The sequence below is a fragment of a genome, unplaced genomic scaffold, assembly GCF_019419815.1.
Source record: "Pyrus x bretschneideri cultivar Hongxiangsu unplaced genomic scaffold, Pyrus_bretschneideri_v1 Contig28, whole genome shotgun sequence".
In the NCBI taxonomy this organism is placed as follows: Eukaryota; Viridiplantae; Streptophyta; class Magnoliopsida; order Rosales; family Rosaceae; genus Pyrus; species Pyrus x bretschneideri.
Genome location: NW_025999590.1, coordinates 4,739,905 through 4,764,856, shown reverse-complemented (window position 1 = coordinate 4,764,856; position 24,952 = coordinate 4,739,905). Strand labels below are relative to the sequence as shown.

Sequence of the window (24,952 nt, the reverse complement as noted above, 5' to 3'; positions counted from 1 at the left end):
AGCCTTCAAGTCCATACCAGCTTAGCTTCCCTCCTTTAATATGCGTTGTCATGCAACCGAGTTTCTCACGTTTACACAGTTTTGGAAAATAGGGTTTGTTGCACCATGTGCTGGAGGAGAAAAACTTGTGTGGAAAATGCTATGTTCACATCATTTATATTACACCCCTTTAAATGCATTGGACCCCTTGCATTTTAGTCCCATTGCACCGCGTTGATTTGACCCGGTGTGAGAGTACGTAGTCGGGAAACCTTATTGAAGATTTATTCGTTGAGTCATGATGGATATTATATGAACCTACACAAAGCATGGACAAGGTGAATGAACGGCCGGATAGGGATGCCCCCGAACACGTCATGGAGATGGAGGAGAAACTTGAGTGAAGATGTCCGTATCTCGTCATTTGTATAACACCTTTCGATAAAAATGGACCCTTTACTCGTGAGTCGTACGGAAATTATATGAACCGAAAATTCTAGAATGAACTGGCCCATAGCATGAGCTAGATGATCAAGAGGCTGAATATGCAGCCAATAACTCAATGGCTAATGATCCAACGACTAAGGATCCCGATGCATACTATGCTCCAGTCCATACTGGAAAACCCTATATGAACGCGGTTTTGCAATGAATGGCTGCAAATCCAATCAAGCTGTCAAGTCTTCGATCGAGTTAACTCACTAGTTGTAGTCCTTCCTAAGTTTCAAACTTTCAATCTAAACAGAAGGTCAAGGACTTGAAGCCTTACACACCAAGTACAATGGCCACCTAATTAATTGTCTGGCTTTCTAGTACTGATGATGGTACAACGGGGAACACATTGCCGGACAAATGCCGTATAAGAGCATTTAAATGGGCAATGTTATCGTTGAGAAGCACAGCCTTCTTCTACACCTCAGAACGTGCACGGGGAAGGGACAATGGCCCCCCGATTGAATCCACATCATTGGGTTAATTCATGCAATTATTTAATACAGCCAGGCTAGCAAAGGTAGCAATATATGAGCAGCAATCGAGCGGTGGTACCATTTTTCACTGAATTTTGAATTTATGATCGGATTATGACACTGCTCCTATTGGTATCTCGGCCATACGTACATATGACCAGTTTCTTAGGTATAGAACCATCGCATGAACCATGCATGCATGTATACATTTCACCATCCTCCCAGTTTTGCTTCATGTTACAAAAATCTTACACCGTAAATGCAGGGTTCCTATGAAGATCTCTCGACGCCTTTTGCTACAGTATAACAGGATCCTTTACTAAGAAAAAACTTGTATATATGTACTGCTGGTGGTACGTACTAGCAGACCACGAGACAGGCCATTTTCCTCTCTATCCGTTGTTATTTGTAAAGCTAAATATGAATTAATATAGGAATAGATAGATCGATGAGTTAGGAGATCTTAATGACAAAGCCATCTTCTTTCGTTTATAGCCATTTAATTCTGTTAGATTAACTAGAAACATCAACAATAAACAAGTGCTATATATATATATATATGTATGTATGTATGTATATGTATTAGTTTATTAAGCAAGTCTCACTTTCACTGAACATGCAGGCCCTTTCCATGATTTTTTTTTTCTTCTTAAATTATGGGAAAGCGTATTATTCTAACCAACTTGGCTACGCTCAAATCTATCATGTTCCATGAACTTTGGCTACTTTCTTTGTTGCCTAATGGAAAAAAGAAGATTTATTGTTTGGTTATTAGGTTTTCAACAGTCGATTATGATTTTCTGACAAAACTTTACATGAAACGAAAACACCAAAGCAACAAGAATACGTCCAAGGTCCAAGTTTATTTTCTTGTACGTATCCCGGCAGGAATGATTCATGGTCACGGGTGCACGGTGGGTGGCCCGGTGGGGGGGGGGGGGAGAGGGTCTGGGGGCCTCATTAGCGGTTTAAAATGCTGCAAGCAAACGTGGATCGATGTGCATGTGAAAAAAAAAATCAGCAACCTCATCTGCCAATGATTTTATATATAGAATGAAAACATGAAAAATGATAAACCCAGCAAGCATTTAAGATGACCCAGCCCTACACGTACCCCACAGCTTCCGGCAACAACTGCGTCGTACGTAGCTTCAGTACATGCATACATGCAGATGCTGAGATATAAACATCAATGTGAATGATTCCATGGTAAATAATTATACACACACACACGTTACATAAAAACCCTAGTATATTCACTGAAGCAATTGACTCGAAGAATTGTTCGTGGGCTGAGTCGTCCTTTTACGACGGTAACTGGCTAACTGCAATCAAACTATGTCGAGGTCCTTATGACTAGTAAGTTAATTGATATATCTTTAACTACTTAAGCAAGACAGTTGACTTTGACTGTATCCCAACTCAATCAAACATGGTTAATGGCAGAAACAACATGATAGTACGGATTTTCAACCATAAACCCTAGAGGGAGAATCTCAAAGTTTATTTGATAATATGAATAAGAAGGTTTAAATACTTCCAAACCTCCAAAAGGAAAATAAAATTAGAAATAAAACTCTGAAAAATCCCCAAACTATGAGAAATTCTTGAAATCATGCAGTCAAATCTTCCGGCACTCGAGCCAAAAAGTACTTAAAGTTTTTTTTAGGGTGGAATAAAGTTCATAATTGGAGATCATATAATGTTCCTATGGAGGACATATTTCTCAAAGTTGATACATCTTAATTTTACACTGGCTTGTTGAGTCGTTTTATAAATTTGCTTACTAATTGTCTTACATAAGTTGTCACATGTTTTAATTTTTCTCGTGCAATAATACTTTATTGAGTTGAAGTACCAGAACAGTGCTGTTGCGAATGTAAGCAAGTTTCTCTTTGACTAACAATTGAAAAAGTGAGAGAGCAATGTGGAAGGGGAAAGTGATTAGTCAATTGGGGGAGAGTCGGGGGAGGGATTGAGATTGCAAAAGCTGAAACAATGAAATCGAAGAATGTGTCAGACAACCCTAAAAGAGGAGACAAAGAAAACTCTGAACCCTAATTGAAACTTGAAATAAACAGCGGTCCAAGCAGAGTAGGGTTGATTGAAAACAGAGACCATGAAAATTGCAAAAAAATAAAAATAAAGTTGTTAGTAGCTTTAGCCCTAGAGCTAGCCTACGCTGATGATAGCAATGTACACTGGTCATTGCCTCACATATTACGGTCAATATTAATTTCCAGGAAATTTCACTATTTTCCCTTTATCCTTGGTACACAATCTTCAAATGAGATTCGCTCTGGATCTTGTGTCCAGAACACACAGACTGAAAGATTCGGACTGTTCAAGAAACAGAAAAACAAATCCGTGCAGTTCAATTTTTTTGAATGTTTGTGAAGTGAGTTAATGTAATGGATTAATAAGGGCCGCAATATTGAAATTGAATGGTATGGATCTCTTAGTTCAAAGAATTCAAACACAAAGATCCTAAGTAAATCTCAAACCCAAAATTTGAATCAAACACCACAAATAAATAAATAAATAAGTACAGAAGAAATGAGCACTAGGAAATTGGTGGGATGTTTCTCAAAGTGAATGTACACCAATGTAGACAAAATTTGTATGGATATTATTAAAAATCATCAATAACAAGTTGATACATTTTGTAAGTGACAGTGACATCAACACATTATTAATAACATATTAATAATTTGTTACATCTGATTTATATCTGGACTAAGTTTGCATGGGCAAAATTTGAATCAAGTACCACTAGAAAGTAAAAATAAGTACAAATGAGCAGTAGAAACTTGGTGGGATGTTTCTCAAAGTAAATGTACACCAACAGAGATAAATTTTGCGTCAATATTGTAAAAAATGCATTAATAATATGAAGAGATTTTTTAATATCACCAAAACATGGGACGGTACACCATATGTAATTGTTAAATGGGGGGAAGTTTTATTTATTTATTTTTTTTTTTCTAAGTGTCTTTCCACTTGTATAATAACATTATTGATAAATATTTAGAAATATGCCACATATGTTCTATTGCAATTAAGTGAGAGGGATTATGGATTCTTTTCCCTCTAAATTACTTTCCCTCCATTCCTTTCCTCTCTTACTGTCTTCTTTTTTCTCTCTTATAAAGAAATCAATACCAGACATTGACGTGATGTAATCATAACCGTTCAAACAAAAAAGAATTGGATGGAAAGAGGGATTTGAAGATAAGAGAATTCTACTCCGTGAGAGAGGAGGAATTTTTCAAGGAGCCGGGAACTCCACATAAGATTGAGAGCTGGTGTACCCAAGCAATAAGAGATGGACACATTGACTTTTAACATTTTTTTCTTTAAATAGATATGAACGTGTAATCCAAAACCAAGAAAACCTCAGTCAAACGTTAAGCATTCACCACCTCTTTCCTTTCCACCATCGATGGCATCGTCGGACCCACCCCAAATCCCGACGACATCATTGGAATATAAAGCCTCGCCGGCTTCTTCCTCTTCAGCTGCGTCACTGGACACCCTAGACGCGAACGCGACAATCCGATCGGCGGCTCCGGGATCTGAATCAGAGAAACTCTGTCAAACTGCCGCTGACGATGAATACCCGTCCGTCCTCGGTTTCGTCCTTTCTCCGATGGCCTTCCACTGCCGTTTTATGGAGACACCAATCAGTTGAGAAATTAAAGGAAAAAAAATTACATTTTCGTAAAAAGTCACTGCAATCTGCGGCCATGTATTCCTCTTAAAGCCCAAAACAATCATACTACGCATAAATTCATGAATGTTTGAAATTGTGAAAAACCCAGCTAAAAAAAAAATTAAAAAATTCGAGCAAAAAGCTAAAGGGAATTATCTTCTCAGTTATCGAACCCAGCGATTTGGAAGTCACAGAAATGGAGGCCGCTTGTCTGCCCTCCTCTTTGATGTCATTCTCATTTCCTTTTATTTTTCTTATTTTGTGCGATCACGGTTAAACTACGTTAATATTTTATATTAATTTTTTTTACATAAATAATAAGATAAAAAATAATAAAAATATAAAATATTAACGTAACTTAACCGTAACCGCATAAATAAGAAGAGATGGAAAAGACATCCAAAACAAAAAGGCAGATAATCTGCCTCCCACAGAAACTGTTTTAATTGAAAAAGAAAGCAGGACACGTATCTACCTGTAATTGGCTTGGTACTCCAGGTCAAGTTGGGCACCCGGTATCCTGAAAAATTTCTCGTGGGAGAGAGGGACCAAGTTGTCCTTTGGAGGGCAACAATGGTATGTAAACCCAGTGGGGTTGGCTCCCCTCCCTCCATGTCCTTTGAGCTCACCACGGGCCCCCAAAAGGAACCCTCTCTCTCTCTCTCTCTCTCTCTCTCTCCCCCCTCTTTTGTCCCTACAACCCCACATGACTCTGTTTCTCTCTACCCCCTAAACTCTCAGTTTCTCACCATAAATACTCCTGCACTTCCCTTCGTCCCTTTCACACAATTCCTTTACCCTCCTCCCCTTTGGCTCTAAACTCCCCAACAAACCCAATCTCCCCTCTGACTCTGAGGCGTTTCATCAAACACACAGCGATCAACTCCAAAATGGCCATCAGAAAATCAAACCGGCTTCCGCAAACGGCAGTCCTGAAGCAGATTCTCAAGAGGTGCTCCAGCTTGGGAAAAAAGCAGCAGCACTACGACGAACAGGGCCTCCCTCTCGATGTCCCAAAAGGTCATTTCGTCGTCTATGTCGGAGAAAACCGAAGCAGATACATCGTACCGATCTCCTTCCTCACCCGGCCCGAGTTCCAGAGCCTGCTTCACCAAGCAGAGGAAGAGTTCGGCTTCGATCACGACATGGGTCTCACGATTCCTTGCGAAGAAGTCGCTTTTCAGACATTAACCTCCATGCTCCGGTGAAGAAAAGCGCTTTTGAAGTCTGGATTTTGGGAGTAAATGGCTGAAAATACAAGCAAGACGAAGCTGCTGACCTGCTTCTCTGTTTTTTCAAGTTTTCTCCTTTATTTTTTGGGGTTGTTGTCTTACAAATTTGACTCTGACCCAAGATTAAACCCTAGAAATTGAACCCATGGAGATAATATTATCTGGGTTTGAAATTGTAAATCTGATATAGTGTGAGGCTTTACTCACGGCGGCGGTGCGGTGGTTGTCGTCCACCAAAATGTACCCTGTGGGAGAAGATGAGAAGTAATTAATATTAATATTAATATTAAATTTGAGTTTGTCACCTTTAGAAATTTTTAATTGTAATGAGAATTTATAGGAATGGTGGAAATTATTTTTTTTTAAGTTATTAATTTTTTAACATATATTCTACAATTTATACAGTGATACGTGGTATATCGAAGAATTCTCTTCCTTCTTAGTCTCATCCATTTTCCTCTCCTCATTTCACATATTATTTTTTGTCTTATTGTTTTTATAAAAAAATTAATATAAGATGTTGACATGATTAAACCGTAACCGTTCAAATAAAAAAGAAAGAAATGGAAGAATGATTAGAAGGGAAGAGAATTTTTCTTCTAATATACCACTTCGTGTACCGATCACATTGAAAAACCTTCCATCACCTTTTTTCTTGTTTCAGCTGCTCTTGGTTTCTAGAATTTTGTCTGCTGCGCGTGCTATATTTTTCGTATCTTGTCCAGCTCTGTCTGACTCTGGTTAACTTAAACAGTTTTATCCGTTAAAACTGTTAATACCAGCACAGATTTTTAACGGACAGCCCGCAGCTTCATGGGATGCTCTGTTTACAAATATTTTGCAAGCAATTTTTCAGTCATCTGAATACAAATCTTAACGTTACTGCTCATTTTTTTTCAATAAAAATACTTGGCTCCTCGAGCGTAAGAACACATTTCTTCTTATAAGCGAGTGATTTTTCAGTATAATTGACTCACGGAATAGTACATCACGTGTCATTATACAAATAATGAGATATGTATGTTAAAAAGATAATAATTTAAAAAAAAAAAAATTTACCACCATTTTTATAAAAACACGTAATGTACCATCCATATTCTCGTCATAATAAAAAATTTCTCTTCTTCAATTATGCGTAAACTTCTTACGCATGCTTTGTAATAAGTAGTTTGTGCATATCGCTCAACTACTTGACTCATCGAATGTCAAGATTGTTTCTTCTTACAAACTAATCACAACTGCTAGATATTCATAAACTTTTTCATTTAGGTGAAATTCTTTGCTGCGGAGTTGGGGTTAAATTAACTTGGAATATTTTGATGAGTTCGGTTCAAAAGTAGTAATGATGAACCCTATAAATTGCAGACCCACCAATTTGATGGTTCAGATTTCAGACTCATTTGGCATTCTCAAACAATGATTTCATAGCAACTGTTAGATCTTGGACCAGGAAACTTAAAGAAGATATGATATTTTTCATCATTATTATTACCATCACTATCATCGTCTTTAGATGAGCTGCTTCTTTCCATTCCATTTGTTGTAAGCGGTAGCGGATGTACATTAGGACACTCAACATTTGTTAAATACATATGAGAAGTTCTTTCGATGATCCTTTGAATGTTTAGTATGGATCTACTTAGTATTTAACGTAATGCTAAACATACTTCGAACAGAGCTCGTCAGGTTTCATCGAGAGTACTCGACAATGTCTCTAGATAACACTCATTAGATTGTTTCAGCATACGTTGATATGTGTTAACAAGTGCATAATATGGTTCAGCTAACGACAACAAGCTCACAAGTGTTCGATGAAATGCATGGTGAATAAATTGGAAAAAAAAAATTTCATATTTCGCGATCTTTTTTTGTTAAAAAACTTAACATAAATTCTCTAATGTTCAAATTCTGAATTCGTCACTGATTTTAAGAAAATAACTTACATAATACAAAACACTTTCATGACAATATGCTCGTGCCTTGACAGTTGCTCTCTCGTACATGCAAGAGAGCAATTTTATTGTGGACTTCTTTAGTCTAGAATGGTAATTTCAACACATTGGATATTGCAGTGTACTCAAATGGTACCGTACATGCGAGAGAGCATCGGCACACACCCAGTCGTCGGTGTCTGAGCTTTGTGCCTTTTGATACAAACTCACTTTTTCTAGTCGTTGAAAATTGAAACCTAAAATTTTTTGCTTTCATCTTTAAAATGCCTTGAAAGTTTTTTAATACTAACGATAACATTAGTTCTTACAAGGATACGCTTAATTTCTTATGTTGTTAAGAGACCAAAGAAAATATGGGAAATGCTATTGAAAAATGAAAAAAAAGAAAAAGAAAAAAAAAGAAGATGAGATCCCATCTACGCATGGAAATTATAGGAAAAAAACATTTGTGCGACTAAGGAATGAGGGAAATTTTCATTAAAGCAATCTGACGACGATGTGGCTGGTTAAGGTTCTTATGACTTTCACAAAAAGTGGGATTTCGTATATTAAAAATACTATATAGAGAGCCAAATATACTCAAACATATGAGATTTTTTTCTACATAAGCTTGTTTCTCCAAGGAAAGACGATGAAATACAAGGACAAAATTGTACAGCGCAATCCATAATATATATAACGATAAATGCCCATTCCTTCAAAAAGATTCCATCCTTTTCTTCTTCTTTCTTAAAACAACAACAAACAAAATTTCTTTTTGGCTAAAAGAAAAGAACATGTTTTTTATTCATTTGGTTTGGGTCGGACCACACTTCATGGGTCTTTCAATTATCAAAAGTGCAACAAACCAACCCCCAAAATGGCACGTAAAGATTTTAATTATTTGATTAATATAATTTATGTTGCCCCGAAGATCTGCTTAAATCTTACACTTTGGTGCTAATGAATCTACAGTTTTACTAGCAGAAGTTTGAAGTAAATAAATATTCACACCTTTTTTTACTTCTCACACACCCCTTGTTAATTTATATTATTTGATCTTATTCAATTCATTTAATTCGACGCCTGAAAATTAGAAGGGTGAGTGAGAAGTAAAAAGGGGTGTGTGGATATCACACCCCAAAATATATATGTGTGTGTTAGGATAGGGGACTAGGATAGGGGACACATTTTTTTACACCTCTTTTTGTAGTGCTCATTTTGTGATGTTTTTTTTTTTTTAACAATCCGAACTGTCTATTATTAGGTCTTCTCGCAAAGATCATGTCGACAAAAAATAACCCAAATCTGAAACTATAATTGTTGGATTAAATAATAGTAATTTTAGTATTTTTTTTGCAAAACCGTATTCGTCTATTTTTTTCACAAGAATAAATATCTTAATAATTTCGAATTTGTCTTGTCTGTACTAGGATAATTTATGAATAATAAATTGAAATATAGATTGTCCGAATTCTTAAAAAAAAAAAAATTACAGAATAAATCTTACAAAATAAATGTCAAAACAACAACAAACACAATTTATTTTTGGCCAAAAGAACATGTTTTTTATTTATTTGGTTTGGGTCGGACCACACTTCATGGGTCTTTCAGTTATCAAAAGTGCAACAAACCAACCCCCAAAAAGGCACGTAAAGATTTTAATTATTTGATTAATATAATTTATGTTGATATAGAAACCATAAGGCAGCCCCGAAGATCTGCTTAAATCTTTGACTTTGGAGCTAATGAATCTACGGTTTTACTAGCAGAAGTTTGAAGTAAATAAATATAAGGGTGTGCTATTAACATATATTTTTTTTAATTTCTCACACATCCATTACTAATTTCTGTCATTTGATCTTATTCAATTCATCAAATTCGACAGCAGAAAATTAGAAAGGTGGGTGAGAAGTAAAAAAGAATGTGTAGATATCACATCCCAAAATATATGTGTGTGTTAGGATAGGGGACACATTTTTCTACACCTATTTTTGTAGTGCTCATTTTGTAATGTTTTTTTTAACAATCTGAACTGTTTATTATTAGGTCTTCTCGCAAAGATCATGTCGACAAAAAATAATCCAAATCTGAAACTATAATTGTTGGATTAAATAATAGCAAAATCGTATTAGTCTATTTTTTTCATAAGAATAAATATCTTAATAGTTTCAAATTTGTCTTGTTTTTACTAAGATAATTTATGAATAATGAATTGAAATATAGACCGTTCGAATTCTTAAAAAAAAAAAATTACAGAATAAATGTCAAAATGTGAGTAAAAAAAATTTCTCTCGCAACCCTACATATATATATATATATATATAAACAGTATGAAGGTCAGAGAAGCGAACGTGGCCAGTTGGGCTAGTCGTTGTTGAGTCTTTTGAGAAGCGGACCGTTTGTTTGGAAAAATTATGAAATTAACAATATAATATAAGAAATTTACCTTTATTCACTGAATCATGCTAACAAAGTTTTCTCCGGTATCCAATTAAATTACACACTGAGTAATTATATATTAGTTTAGAAGTTACCGCTCACTTGAAAAGCTTAAATTGGATTTCATCGATTCCGTCTCGACATAAGAGCATTGGTGGATCTGTGATTCTCTGTGTGTTCATGTATCAACTCCCTACTTTTTTGTATTATTTTTCTACCAAAGGATGAAGCAGAAAGACGCACATATGAAGTTTTTGATGCGATTTTCAGATGAGAAGATTTTACATGCAATTGAGATGTCAAAGTCCAATCACGTGATACCATGCAGACAAGTGAAAACTCAAAACAACTTGTGAGAAGTTTCGCATCCGGGTCTCGATTCTATGCAATTTCATCCACTGATTTGATACAGTAAACCATGAATGCCGGGTTTATTTAGTTTAATTAATTTTGTAATAAAGCAAAGAGAAGTTGGATTGAGACACCAAAACGAAGAACTTAGGGACCACTCGTTTGAAAAAGAAACAAAATCACATGTGCTATAGTAGGATCAGAGAAACAATTAGAGAAAGTACATTTACAAAAGACTAAAATTAAATTATAATATATGTCTATAATCTCCAAAGTCTTATTCAGCATCTCTGTGTCCAAATATGAACCAGTCATTATCTGAATTAGAAACCAGTTATAGTGATAAATCAGGAATAAAGTTGGGCAGAAAGAAATAGTAAGCTTAATTATTGTGATATAATAGAAATATTTAGACTAATAATACAATGGAATTAAAATCTAGAGCACTCAATGACATCAAATCAAGTTGCTCTCGGGTCACATTATGGATAGTAATCAGCAGGCAACAGACAACAGGCAACATGCATGGCATGATCGAATAATTAAGGGAAAGGGATAAGAATCCTTTGGTTTCTGTTGGTGCAGACGGTAAATCCATTGACCTGAGTGATGAAATAGCGAAGTGCATGGTGATTATGGTGGTGACGATTTGTATTACCGGGCTGAGTCTGATTGGATTATCATGTGCTTTGTTTGGGCTTCTTTGTCATTTTGACCTAATTACAGTTTGTTTTTATGTTTATCTCCGGAAACATCTTCTTCTACCAATGAAGCTTATGTTTGACAAAAACAAAACGTTAACTTCCTCTAATTGTTGGAATTATTCACTCTAAATCATGAATATTTGATTCTTTAAGATGGCTTGAAAGAAATGTCTGAAACAAAAAGATTTAACTCCACTTTCCAATAGTTTTTCACCTCAAAAAGGGAGGAGGAAGTGCAGGCAAACTCAATCTCTTTGCAATCTTGATTTGACAATAAAAACTGTCGAGAGAAAAGAACAAGTACGTCTCTGCATGAACATGATATTATTTCATCTCAAGAGACAAGACTCTACGAAATTGCACTTTGGGTGGATCGAAGTGGGTTTCTTTGATATGTGTCATTGACTATAATGCTTTTATTATCTACTTTGATCATTTTCCTCATGGAGAGCTGGCGAGTGACGAGCGTGGGGTATGGTAACGTCGAAATACATTAAGTCTCATACTTTTGTAGACAATATTGTTTTACGAATGACGTAGTTTGGTCGGCAGTTATATTGAAGTTTTTTCTCCCATGCATGAATGATATAAATATGTTTCAAGAGTATGTTGAAGTGTGTGAAAAGTCTACATCTGTCATCTTACAAAATAAACCGATGCCCATCTGTATGAAATTTTGATAGATCAGTCAAAAGGTTCGAGAGTCTACCAAATGCACTTTGGATGGATTTAAATGCCATTGACTATACAATGCCTTTGTTATCTAATTTGATTCTTTTCCTCTTGGAGGGTCGTAGAGTTGAGTTGGAGAGCGAGAGATGAGTTGGGTGATCGACAAGGAGAGCCATGCATGTTGGGAGGTGGACAACGTTGTAGGGTGGCCATGTTGGATTTTCAACTTAGTAGATATGTTAGATTTCTATGTTTCTGGCAAACCGTGGGCTACCACGTTTCTTTCATTTCCTATACTGTGTATATTCATCTGCAACTTTTCATGCTATTAAGCAACTGTTTCAATCCCGCTGATTTGAAATTTTAAAGGTCCACTGTCCAGCACGAAAGCGAAGTGGAACAAAATTATCAATCACAGGGTGGTTAGTGGGTTAGAGATGAATTCCAGCCGTGTATTCTACATGGCACTTTCTTAGTTTGATTATTGGCGCTGGTGAATCGCACGATGGTGATTAGTAGAAGCTGAAATGCTTTTGTAAGTATTGCCGACTTCGGAAGGATAGGCTACTGTGACAAAATCACCGGCTAACCTGTTTTTTTCAAAAAAGAAAAAAAAAAAAAGAATTATCATAAATATGGCAGTAAGAACTGTTAAGCAATCAAAGGGTGAGAAAGGAAGAATTAGTAATTCCAAATGTTGATTCTTATTTAACGGCACATATATATTATATACGCCGAACGTATAACTGAAAGACTACAAGACTTTATTATGAAACAAATATGAAAACAATCTTGCACTGTAAAACGTATGATGCAACAGTACCCTATATAAAAATAAACCAATTTACTAACTAACTTTTTCAAAACAATAATTTTCTCTGCTAAATAAGAAAAATGTTAGGAAGATCACATTTTTGTAGCACATTGGTGTATTATCTGACATGACAAGTGATGTGTATTTAACATGTCAATCAATGAATTTATCTCATTGACTAATGATTGTATGAATCTTTGTCGCATATGGTACACCAATGTAATATAAATATATAGTCTAGCATTACTCCTAAATAATTAAAACCTGCAGACATCTGTGTAGCATTCATGGACAAACTAATTATTTAAGATTTAAGACTGATCTTCATCTTTTCTGGACAACTAACGGCCATGTTAAAAGTGAGAAAGTAATTGATCAATATTTTTACAGGTTTTTTTTTTTTTTTTTTTAACTCACAAAAGCTCCTTTGTATGTGTAGAGATTTAATTTAAAAATCTGTAAATTATGATATTAACAGATGGAAAGACTTTGTGCACAGAATGTCCTGCAAGAAACCAAGCTTTGACTACGTCTGCCCTAACGAATCCGAAACGTTATCGAAGCCCAAACTTTAGCCTTAAGTATTGATTAACGTACTTATTTATAATTAGTGATACATTACATAATTTACAAATTTGATCGAAAAAGTTGGTCTATGTAACATATATAATCCTATATAAAACCCAGAAGATAAGCTGATATTAACTGCTACTGGCAAACTGTGTTTCAATTCCACTGCGTTTGTAGGTGTAATTCGTTTTGTTAACTGGTTTCGACTCTTTGTCCTAGTTAGTTTTCTGTCCATCGGCATTTTTAAGATTCACGGTTCGAGACTCTCATTCGTGAAAGAAAAAAAATAATATTATCTGTGGATATATGATTTTACTGATTTATTATCTCTATTAATTAATGAAACCCTTTTTGTCAACTAAAAGTGACACACCCCGAACGAAATCAGGACGTGTTGGCCGTCACAAGAGGGTGACGTAGCCATGTGCACAGTACGGAAGCTAAGATAATAATAAATGTACGAGTAAATAAAAACCAAACTACAAAACAAAGTACTTATCAAACAAGTTAGTGTTGTTCCTCTGGATTGCACTAGGCTTTCTATGCTCTAAATATTGTTTTTCACCCTTGGAACTCACACGAGAACTTCCCAGTGGGTCATCCATCATGAGAGTGCTCTCGCGCGCTACTCGCTTAACTTCGGAGTTCCTAGAAACAAAACCGCGAGGGCGTGGTCGGGGCCCAAAGTGGATAATATCGTGTTACGGTGATGGAGCGGGTCCGGGATGTGGTCCCCCCGGGCCGGGATGTGACAAAAAGAGGGTGAAAAGACAACTTAATTTAGTCTTCTATCACACAAAAAAAAATGATGGACAATAATGTAATTTCATAGGTCCAAATTTTTTTTTTTTTTATTGAAGCCTCACCTACATACAGATAATGTTAAAATATCTCTAATATTTAAAATTAAAAAAAAAAAAACCAAAACCAAAAACCTCTCTCTCTCTCATTTTCTAAAACAATGTGTTCATACACACGAAGTGTGTGGACAAATGCTAGTGTTAATTAAGCATAGTGAACCAGCCCTCCCAAAACAAAACCTTCGATCACAATTAGTTATAGATTTTTTTTTTATTAATTAAACAGTTGGTTCAACTCAGTTATACAGATGTGAAAATCAAATTAGGGTTGTCCCAACTGTATTTATTCGTAATATGAAATTATAAATCCTCAAAAGCGTCAATAACATATGTTTTTTTCATCTTCATTCATTTTACAATATCCACCATATATACGACTAATATGTGCGCTGGGAAGTGTTGCAGTCAGGCTTGGCACTTTCGCACGGCCCGTACGGTTATATCCATTGCTCTGCAGGAACCTCCGCGACTCTGTAGCCTGCAAATTTCAAACAAACAAAAAAGAAAAGGTAATTAATTCCTCCGTAAGATAACTGGTCGTAAAACTGTGACCGTATATACAACATATTATTCGTAAAATGATTTCATTTCAATACAGACCTGAGCTCAAACAAAATAGCGCGATGCAGAAAAGCACCAAGAAAAGGCCTCGAGCAAAGTTGATGGAATTCATATTGTCTGAGATTTTTTGCTATTTGGATGAATGTTTGAAGTCATGCCGTTAAAGCTATTTATAGTACACTAAAACTCTCTCTCTCTTTGATGGCGGATCTAGATTGACATCTAGCAAATCAGTTTTTGGAGAATGTAAGTATCTTGTTTGATTCGCTACCAAATCAAGGGATCATGTAAATTCATTAGGATTATTGACAACCCAAAAAAAAAAACCCGTTTTGCATTTTATAAATATATTTGACCTATTTGTTTTTTATTAGTTGATCATAAAAATATCATTCTTGCTAAAAGCTAAATCAAATTTAAAACTATAAAGACATTTGTTTATGTTATCATGTTCACCAAATGACCGTAATATGACCATACGAGGACATGTAAGCAACTCTTTAAAAAAAGATTTTTAGATTTATCCACCGGTGTATAGGGTATTAGGTTAAGCTATCATTTTTTCACTAAACAGTTAATCTTCCTAGCATTACTCTTTATAGAAACAGTAAAATAACAATTCATTGATTTGAGTGGTTAAATGGTTTTGGATATGAATAATTTTTTGCAAGAACAAACTTTAAGAGAAAACTTAAAATGACGAAGGACAAAGTTGATGTTATTTTAGATACGGAGAAGTTAAAAGGAAGAAGCGTCATTTGATTAAAAAAGTGATTCGAGAATTAGTAATTCATAGGTTAAAAAAATATTTGATGTTGTCAGATCCCGAAAGTGGATGTATTTTACTTTTCAAGCAAAATTTGAGCGAATTATGTCGTTTAATGTGTTTTATTCGTGTTTTAATATTTTAGGATCTTTTGATGTTTTGTTATTTGTTTGATTCCTTTCCTATTTAAATTCCTAGGGTTTCTAAGGCTTGGTTATACTGGGTTGGTTATCTATCATATTATTAATCAAAATTTGAGAACTTTTCTCAATTCTCTAATGTTTCAGAATCCTAATCAAGAGTGATTGTTCGTGATCCCTTTTATCCTTTAGAATGATTGGTCATTTTTGCAATATCCTCTAGAATGACGATCTAAAGTTAACACCATACCATATTTCTTCAAAGAAAATAAATCCTTAAATTATAAAAAACTACCAATCATCCCTCTAAAGTGCATCACATATAAGTCAAGTGACTTAAATTGACGAAAAATTGAATAAAATAGCTACGAATCTAATATTAGGAAGGACTAAATCAATAATTCACCCTAAAAAACTAACTTAAGTTGTTGAAATACAATGGGGCTAGGTCCTGTAAGATTATCCTCAAACAAACTTATTTATGGCGTCCCTCAATTGAAGCTCCCTCAAATGATTTGAACTTTTAAAAGAGTCCAGCACGAAAGCGAAGGGAGGACAAAAATTATCATCGTAAACAAGATAGTAAATATGTAACAGCTCGATCACAATTAGTTAAAGAAAGCTTTATTAATTACATAGATGAGAAAATGAAATCAGGGTATACGTCCGACTGTATTGATCCGCAACATCCTCAAAAGCGACAATAACAAATGTTTTTTCCAACTTTACTAAATATATCGGCCTCATTGCTGATAGACACACTAGACTGCCGACCAATCTTCTATAAGCGCTCGAGATCATCCTCCCAATCTTGTCGAGTCTTGGCCTTCCTTGGGCCTCTTGGGGTTGGAAAAGACCGCGCGTTAATGACCATCGTCTCTCTTCCCTCTTTCATCCATCATCATCATGCATTGCAATAATCAGCCTTTAGTGAAGGAAGACAACAGTAGAAACTAACCAGTTTTGTGCAAAATATCGGTGAATTCGAAGCAGGTATGATGATGTGGTATGGAACAGCTTTACTGCACTGGTATAGAGGAGAAGGCAAGGAGGAGTAGACAGTTCACTTAACCTTAGAGGAAAATGGACGATTTGGAAGCCACTGCTGATGAGGAGAAGACATATGGTAACATCAACTAATCGAGGCCTTCTTGGTCCATGAACATCAAAAAACAAGCACCAATATCGTCTATTTCAAAGCCTCCATGGTCTTCCCATCTTTGCAGAAGCTTGTGTCCCAGAACTTTGACCCACAAATCCATGTAAATCTAGTCTTGCTTGGTTCTCCATCCCCTTGTATCGACTTCAACCCACGGGAAACAATGTTTCCTTAATTACCCCTACAATCAGTTTCATGTGCCACGCACGTGACTGTATTTAACGGAATTATTGATGGTGTTAACGAAAATGACCATAGCTGCACATTTTGACGAGTTAAGGGACCAATGGTTATGGAAATAAAGTTGAGGAACCATTGCTCCAATTGGATTAAAGTTGAGGGACAATTGCTACAATTTCTTCTTTATAGAACTAGTGGTCACCATTTCTAGACAGTGACACTAATCTTAGAACCAGTGTCAGTGACACCCAAACTAACATTTGGATCACAAGTAGTTTATGAAATTTTTATTAATTAAAGACTTGGGTACAACTCAATTATACAGATGAGAATACGAAATTAGGGTTGTACGTCCCAACTGTATTGATTCGTATGATCTGCAGCATCCTCAAACGCGACAATAACAGAAGTTTATTCCAACTTCATTCACTTTGCAATAGCCACCAAATCGAGGGTTTATACCAAGCTTGATGCAGAAAGTGTTGCAGTCAGGCTTGGCCTTTTCACACGGCCCCCAGGGCCAATGCCTTTGCCCTGAAGGAACCTCCGCAGCACTGTAACCTGCAAAATTCATACAAACAACAAAGGTAATTCCTCCGTAAAATACGTGATCGTAACAATGTAAATGTGACTGTGCGACCCCAAGCCAACAAGAAACCTGTTTTGCCAGGATCGAGGGAGGGGAAACGTAAGCGACCTTACTTTTTTTTTTTTTTCAAAGAGGCTGTTTCCACAATTTAAACCAGTAACATTTCGTTGCGTCAAGGCTTGCCCTCGACCGTACATACTGCATAGAGTTTGAAAAATGATTTCATTTCAATGCGTACCTGAGCTCAGACGAAATAACGCGACGCAGAAAAACACCATGAAAAGGGCTCGAGCAAAGTTGATGGAAGTCATATGGTCTGACGATATTAGTTTGTTACTATATAGTTTGCTGTGTGATGAATGTTTGAAATCATGTGGTATTTATAGTACACTGAACCCCTCTCTCTTTGATGGAGAATCAGAATTGACTTCTCGCAAATCAGATTTTGTTAAATGTAAGTTATGAGTAATAAGTATCGTTTTCGATTCGCTACCAAATCAAGGGATCATGTAAAATCCATTAGGATTATTGACTAAAATAAGAATTAGGATTCTATTTCGGGATCCTTCAGATAATTTTGTGGGCCCGTTTTGAATTTTATCTTGTATTGGAATTTTTTTTTTTTTTTTAGGAAAAGTGATGAACAACAATCCACAAAAAGTAGGAGGAGGATTGTCTCTCCGCCTAATCTCTCTTAGTTTCTCTCCCTTCTTATTTAATCGGTTACGATTAAATCACGTCAACATCTTGTATTGATTTTTTATAGAGAGAGAGAAAAAAAAAAAAAAAAAAAAAAAAACTATGAGTGGAGGTGAGGGAAGAAGATGAGAATAACATAGGAGAATCCTACTTCCGAAAAATAAACAACAACCATATTTCAACAAACATTAAAAGTCTAAAATAGCAATCATTCCTCTTTTTCTTTTTTCTTTTTTTGGACAAACGATAGTGTTAGTGGGTTAAATTGTCAATTATTAGGTGGAGGGTGATCGATGGGGATTGAACCCGCACCAGGATACATAGACATAATTGTATTCCGCCACTATGATAATGCGCTATCTGATATCAATCATTTAATTGAGTAATTAAAAACTAGACGGCTTTGATTACTGAAATATAACAAGGACTAGATCCTAAAAAAGTATCCCTCAAATAGACTTATTTCAGGCATCCCTTAAATATGTATACTTTTAGTATCCAAACATCATAGGGGAATAGAAAATCGAACATAAAACCTCATGTACAAAGGTAAACACTCTTAATACTTATAAACTAGCTTGAACAAGTTAGTAAGAACAGTGTCTTCCTCTATACACCCGAGTTCGAAACTCTCTTCATGTATTGATTTTTCGCTCAAAACTACAAGGAATATATATATGGTCCAGTGGGTTAACTCAAATACCCATATTATACATTCACACATTTAAAGACAGTTGGGCTTGAACAGGCCCGGCTGGATACAAAGCCTGTCATAGTCTAAAGCGAATAGTAAGCAACAAACTGGAAGCAAATGGTCAAATCCGACCAGGCACAATCCGGTGTTCATTTGCTGAAACGAATGAGAAATCATATAACAACTGTGACACACATTTGTATTCAAATACTTTGAAACGGTTCATAAACTATGTCATTGTTCCGATCAACCCGAAAATACAGACGCGGCGTGCGAAAGACAGAAAAAAACAAATAAACAGATATGGGATGATATCATATACAGCCATTAGTTACAAAATTACCTCCGCCTTCACAAGTATCTCCCCTCATCAGATTATATCTTCACACCCAGGAATTCCCGGGAAATGGCGTTTATAGCGCGAATGAAGGAGGTCTCTGTCTTCGGTGCTGGTTCTAATTATTCCTTTCAACGGCCTTTCCAATGAGAAAATGTGATTCAGGCTCTCGAGCTGCAAGCCTAATAACCGTTCTTTCCTTTTGAGGAGAAGAATCTGCTGATGCCGCGCTGATGTTTCTCTGGTGTTGGGGTAGAAGACGTAGATGAGGGAGTTGACTTGGAAGACTTGTGTTTCGGACTTTTGGAACTGACTGGTGATTTTAAGACAGTGCTTGCCTCTGTGTCGGATGGGCATGGAGAGTTATGCAGGTTGATGGGAGACTCGCTGCCCACTCTGTTTACATTGACAGAAGAAGCACCTTCCGTCTCACCTTTTTCTGAGTCTTGCAAGTTCATGGCACTGGTAGTGGGTTCATCCTCAGTGAACCCTTCACCCTTTTGACTCCTCCCATTGTATGGAGATCCCACGACCTCTGTTTGAGGGTGCAATGCCTTCAACTGCTTGCCGAGAAGAAATATGGTTTCTTGACACTCGGCAAGCTTCTCCGCTGCATCTGCCAACTCCCTGTCCTGTGATTACAGAATATAAATGTTCAAGCTATCAGCATCCACTTGCTTTAGTAGGCCAGGATAGATCAATGTTGACAACACAAAAAACAATTGAGCACGGACAGAAAATAAACAAGCAGAAAATGAGCGTCGCCTCACCTGTTTTGTCTTGAATTCAGTCTCAGCTTCCAAACGCTCATTGCTGGCATAAAAAAAGGAAAATGTGAACGTTAGAGTCGATCACCAAACCTGAAACCTAGTAAATTGAATGCTCAATAGTTTTGTTTTTTCATTTGCTATCAAGCAACAGATGCCACCGATGGAACAGAGATTGACACTAACCTTTTCAATTGCTCTTGAAGTTCCGTGCATCTGGCCAAAGCATCTTGATGGTTCCTTTTCTCTTCTTGTAGCTCGCTTTCCAGAGTTTCGTTTCTGACTTGCAGAAGCTTCAGTTCAGTTTCTAACTCCTGAGCTCGTGAGTCTAGTGACCTGTATGATTCTGCCATACATTTCAGCTGCGTCTCGGCTAAGCTATTTGAGTTCTTAGCAGAAGCAAATTGTAATTTAGCTTCAGCAAGAAGCTGCTCAGTTTCCTGTAATTGAGACTTTGTAATCTCTAGAGTTTCAGAACATCTTGCCAAATCCGTTGCCAGGTTATCTTTCTCTGATTTCAGTTGTTCAAACTCCTCCAGTGAGATTTTGCATGGCGCGGCATTTGGTTCATAGCCAGAGACAAGATTTCCATCATCAGGAACTTCAGGGTTAGTATCATTAGGAATGTGGACACAAACATTTTGAAATCTTTGTGATGAATCCTTCTCAACTACCTTATTCTCTGGTAATGCTACCTTGTCAATACAATCAGGACTGTTAGTTTCTGATTCAACACCCTTGGCGCCTAGAACGTTGAATTTGAGTTCACTGGCGTCTGCTAAAACATGCGAAAGGCCAAGAACAAATTCACCCAAACTTAAGTTTCCATGAATAACTTTACTGAATGTGCCAGAGAATTCTTCAATCTTTAGGGTCAATCCATCGCCATCCGGAAACGTGTCATGCACTTCCATCACTTCTTTGCCCAGGAGCAGCACAAAGTCATGGATCAAAGAAATGGCAGATGCCAGATCTTCGCTTATTACTTTCATCGTCTCTGTGGCTGGCTGGGACAAAGTGATTTCCTTTTCTGTGCTTAAACCAGAATCATCAGGATTTGCCTGCCGGTCACATAGGGCATCAGAGCTGTGAACTTCCTCTGAAACACACTTTACAGTGTGCGGGTGCAGAGTATTTTGTGCTTCCTGGACTACAAGTTTGATATCCTCAATAACTTTCCCAAAATCCGTTTCCTTAGATAAGAATTCCAATAGCATACAGATTTTCGAACGGAGTTTCACCAGTGGCAGCTGGCTTTCATCAGATTCAGGACTGGATCCTGACAATTCCGCATTTGGCAGCTGGCTTTCATCAGATTCAGGACTGGATCCTGACAATTCCGCATTAGAAGATGCCTGGTCACCTACCAAGGGACTTGAATCATGCTGCTGCTCAGATTGGACATCTTTGGCGGCAGTGACATCTCCCAAAGCATCATGACTCTCTCTTTCGGATGTCTTACTAGAGATGGCTCCATTCGAGTCATTTGGCAAACAAGCCAACTTCTCCATCTCCAGAAAGTCATCCATAAGATTCAAGTCGTTTTGACTTTCAGATTTGTTTGACTTTGCATTGTTCTTCTCCAATGTTGTGGCCCAAGACTCAGTATAGCTTCTGGCGTCATCATTACCATCTTCAGACAAGGAGGTCGAGCTTGGTGGATTGCTTGCATCCTGGCTTGACGAACCTCCAGGGGTGATCTGAACAACAGATTTTGGCGAGCCTTTCTGTAGATTGTTGATTTGAAGTTGTGCTTCTAATGTTTGAAGCTTGCTGGCTGCCTGAGCATACATACTCCTTGAATCCAGCACATCGCTGTTACGCTTTGCCAAAGCTTCTTTCAGCATCTTTGTTTCTTCTTCCATTGCTAATAAACGTTCTGTGAGAAATTCATTCTCCTTTTGAAACTTCTGTACATTATCAAGAGAAAACTCAGTCGCTAGGGACATGTGCGGGGACATTTGTGGACTAGAAGGCTTAACAGGAGACTTCCTTAATCGAGTTTCTCCATAATCTCGGCCTAAACTTTCAACCTCAAGCTTCATTTGTGCAAGTGCAGCAGGACCAGGTAACTTCTTCCGCACAAGACCACGTAATCTTTGGCACTCTGCTTCAAGCTTAGTTATTTTTTTAACACCTTCCATATGCTGCTTGTTGGCTGCTTCGGCAGACCTCATACTCATGTTCTTTTCCTCATTCCGAATTTCTAGCTCCTTGGCGGCTAGATGGAGTTCATACTTCAGAGAATGTATTTCCCTTTCACAAGACTCAACGTTGCTCTTAAAATGCTCAATTTCTGCCTCAGCTTGTGACTTCTCTTCGCTTATCTTGAATAGCATATTTGAACGCTCTTGTAAGGACCTGGAAATAGCAGCATTTTCAGCAGCGGACCTTAGGAGTTCTTGATCTAAATTAGCTATCTTCGCTTCGAGCTCATGCTTGATTTTGTCAACTTGCGTGTTTTTGGTGAAAACAACATCTTGTATTTTCTGCTCATGTTCTTCCTTAAGATTTCGTATCTGCCGCATGCACTCTTTAAGAGCACCATCCAAATGTGCGGCCCGGTCTTCAGCAGTGAGTTTCAAAAGAGTCACAGATTCTAGATGAGTTTTCAATGCGAGAGCCTCCGCTTCAGCCTTTTCCCAACCTGCGGCAAACAGGCGTTTTAAATAAAATATTTTCTGTCAAGTGTCAACTCAAGAAATCCTTGATCAGCACCTAATCAAGAACTTTATTTTTTTCTGTAGTCGAGTTACTTACACCAATATCATTATTATCATACCTGAGACAGCTTCTTCGGCAACTTTAGCATGCTGTTTAACCAAGCTCTCTTTGGTAGTCATCTCAGAATCGGCCTCAGTGAGCTTATCATTCAAATCCTTAATTTCGTCCTCCAATGTCTGAACTTGATCCTCATAATTCTTCACTTGATCCTCGTAATTCTTCACTTGCTCCTCCAAACCGGTCAGATGCGAATATTGCTCCACAGAAATTTGCACATAATTTGGTTTTTTGTACTTCTCCTGATTGCATAAGAAGCAAAACCGAAAGAAAAAAAGAAAAAAAAAAAAAAAAAAAAACTATTACTAAATTTGTTGCATCAAAACTCGGAAGAAACTATGAAGAAACCTAAATAATCCATCAAATTGCAACAGAAATTGCTGTCAACTGTGACAAATTCATTAAAAACCAAACAATCCATCAAATTAGAACAGAAATTACTGAGACAAATTCATTAAAATTTCAAAACTGCATAACGAAAACATACTAGAAGTGCCTACTTACTGATTCAATGTAGTGAATATGCAAAATGTTATTGATTAATTTACTGTCAATGAACTTACTTGCTCAGTCTGTGCCTGGCTAGCTAAGGAGTCCGCTGCGGCGGCGGCTCTCTCCGCTGCCGCCTTGTCCGACGACTTTTTCTTCCACGGCCAACTCCGTCGGTCCATATTAGACTGCAATGTCTGCATAAATTACGATTCAAAATAGTAGTTGTTTGTTAGTTGCGAGAAAAAGGAAACCAATTGAATTAAATTAATTAAGAAACAAAAAAACTGATTAGGAAAGTAATTAGAAACTTCAAAACTTGAATCATTCAGTTTATAATCCAAGTCAAATAATGGTAAGAAAACTCAGAAGTTCCATTTCTGCAAGAGCATTGCGAAGAACAGAAAATGTAGATGCAAATCACAAAAACGACATGTCGACTAATGCAGAACGGAGAACGACGAGATCTTGATTACGGAGCTATATTTAGCTGGAGATCCTACGGATTTAAAGAGATTAATACCGTAATACACTGACACTGAAAAAGCTCAAAAATCCGATACGAAACGGAAATAAATGGAAAAGAAAATTGGAAAATCGGAAACACGAACGAAATCGTTTAACACAAAAGCAAAAAGATGAACAGGAAAATCGGTGGAAACAAGCAGAGAAAACCTCACCGACAGAAAGAGATGAAAATTTCTAATTTGATGAAGTAATAAATCGCATAAAAAATCACAGTTTGTTTCCAGAAAGCAGAATAAAGACGAATTATCAGCAGAAAACCGCATTTATTTATTTAATTTCAAATATTTTCATCTCTAGTGTATGAGAAACTTCCGGTAGATGGCGGTGACGAACAGAGATTAAAAGAAGTCGGTGGAGACAGAATGCGTGGGGAAATCGGCTTACCAGAACTAATGCAGCTTCCGAAACACTCCGATGCGGAGAGTATCAGACTCCGAAATGGAGATCCGAATTCGGATTTTGTTGTCGGTTTTAGAGAGATGGAGTGCGACGGAGGTGGAGATTGTGGAAGAGCGGAGAGAGAGAGAGAGAGAGAGAGAGAGAGAGGAAGAAGGAGAAGGAGAAGGAGAAGGAGAAGAAATGGATTGCGGTGGTGGTGGTGGTGGTGGGTGCGAGAAGAGAGTGAAATATTCGGACTGAGGTGTCACTTTAAAAGGTGAGACGTTAGAAAAAGCCTCCAAAAAACCATCGCCTTCAATTTTCTATTATTTTTTTGAAAAATTAAAAAGAAAATAAAAAAATGGAGAAGACAACAAAATAAAAAATTAATTAATAAGCATGGGGGAATGCTTCGTTTTCCCTTATCTTTTGTTCCTTTAATTTAATAGAATTTTGACGAAAAATTTAAAGTACTGTTCATTTTAACGAAAAATTATATTTTTACACTAAAAAGTCAATCATATTACTATTCACTTTATCTTTTATTTTGTCCTTGTCATTAAAACTCAAAATTTTCAAATCATTTCCATTAGTTGTCTTTTAATATAATTAGAATCTGCGATATTTATTAATCAGAGCCTTGTTGGTT

General features: G+C 36.7%; 3 protein-coding genes across 3 annotated transcripts; 1 reads left to right on the top strand and 2 right to left on the bottom strand.

Moving 5' to 3' along the window:
• Nucleotides 1–3,796: 3,796 nt before the first annotated feature.
• Nucleotides 3,797–5,367, bottom strand: LOC125479181. The gene is made up of 2 exons (XM_048588255.1): nucleotides 5,135–5,367; nucleotides 3,797–4,607 (listed from the first exon to the last, which is right to left on the bottom strand). The coding sequence occupies exons 1-2, from the start codon at nucleotides 5,365–5,367 to the stop codon at nucleotides 4,355–4,357; spliced, it is 486 nt and encodes a 161-aa protein (XP_048444212.1). The 3' UTR covers nucleotides 3,797–4,354.
• A 37-nt stretch (nucleotides 5,368–5,404) lies between these two features.
• LOC103930090 (auxin-responsive protein SAUR50-like) lies at nucleotides 5,405–6,195 on the top strand. The gene has a single exon (XM_009339381.3). The coding sequence runs from the start codon at nucleotides 5,550–5,552 to the stop codon at nucleotides 5,865–5,867; it is 318 nt and encodes a 105-aa protein (XP_009337656.1). The 5' UTR covers nucleotides 5,405–5,549; the 3' UTR covers nucleotides 5,868–6,195.
• A 13,006-nt stretch (nucleotides 6,196–19,201) lies between these two features.
• LOC103930092 (filament-like plant protein 4) lies at nucleotides 19,202–24,559 on the bottom strand. The gene is made up of 6 exons (XM_009339382.3): nucleotides 24,310–24,559; nucleotides 23,472–23,594; nucleotides 22,910–23,150; nucleotides 20,314–22,774; nucleotides 20,131–20,173; nucleotides 19,202–19,992 (listed from the first exon to the last, which is right to left on the bottom strand). The coding sequence occupies exons 2-6, from the start codon at nucleotides 23,577–23,579 to the stop codon at nucleotides 19,543–19,545; spliced, it is 3,303 nt and encodes a 1,100-aa protein (XP_009337657.2). The 5' UTR covers nucleotides 23,580–23,594; nucleotides 24,310–24,559; the 3' UTR covers nucleotides 19,202–19,542.
• Nucleotides 24,560–24,952: the final 393 nt, after the last annotated feature.

Coding starts and splice junctions, on each gene's coding strand:
- LOC125479181 (XM_048588255.1), bottom strand. CDS start 5,367: ATGTGGGGTTGTAGGGACAAAAGAGGGGGGAGAGAGAGAGAGAGAGAG. Junction 4,608..5,134: donor GAGTACCAAGCCAATTACAG/GTAGATACGTGT, acceptor ATAAAACGGCAG/TGGAAGGCCATCGGAGAAAG.
- LOC103930090 (XM_009339381.3), top strand. CDS start 5,550: ATGGCCATCAGAAAATCAAACCGGCTTCCGCAAACGGCAGTCCTGAAG.
- LOC103930092 (XM_009339382.3), bottom strand. CDS start 23,579: ATGGACCGACGGAGTTGGCCGTGGAAGAAAAAGTCGTCGGACAAGGCG. Junction 23,151..23,471: donor GCCAGGCACAGACTGAGCAA/GTAAGTTCATTG, acceptor TTATGCAATCAG/GAGAAGTACAAAAAACCAAA. Junction 22,775..22,909: donor TGCCGAAGAAGCTGTCTCAG/GTATGATAATAA, acceptor TGTTTGCCGCAG/GTTGGGAAAAGGCTGAAGCG.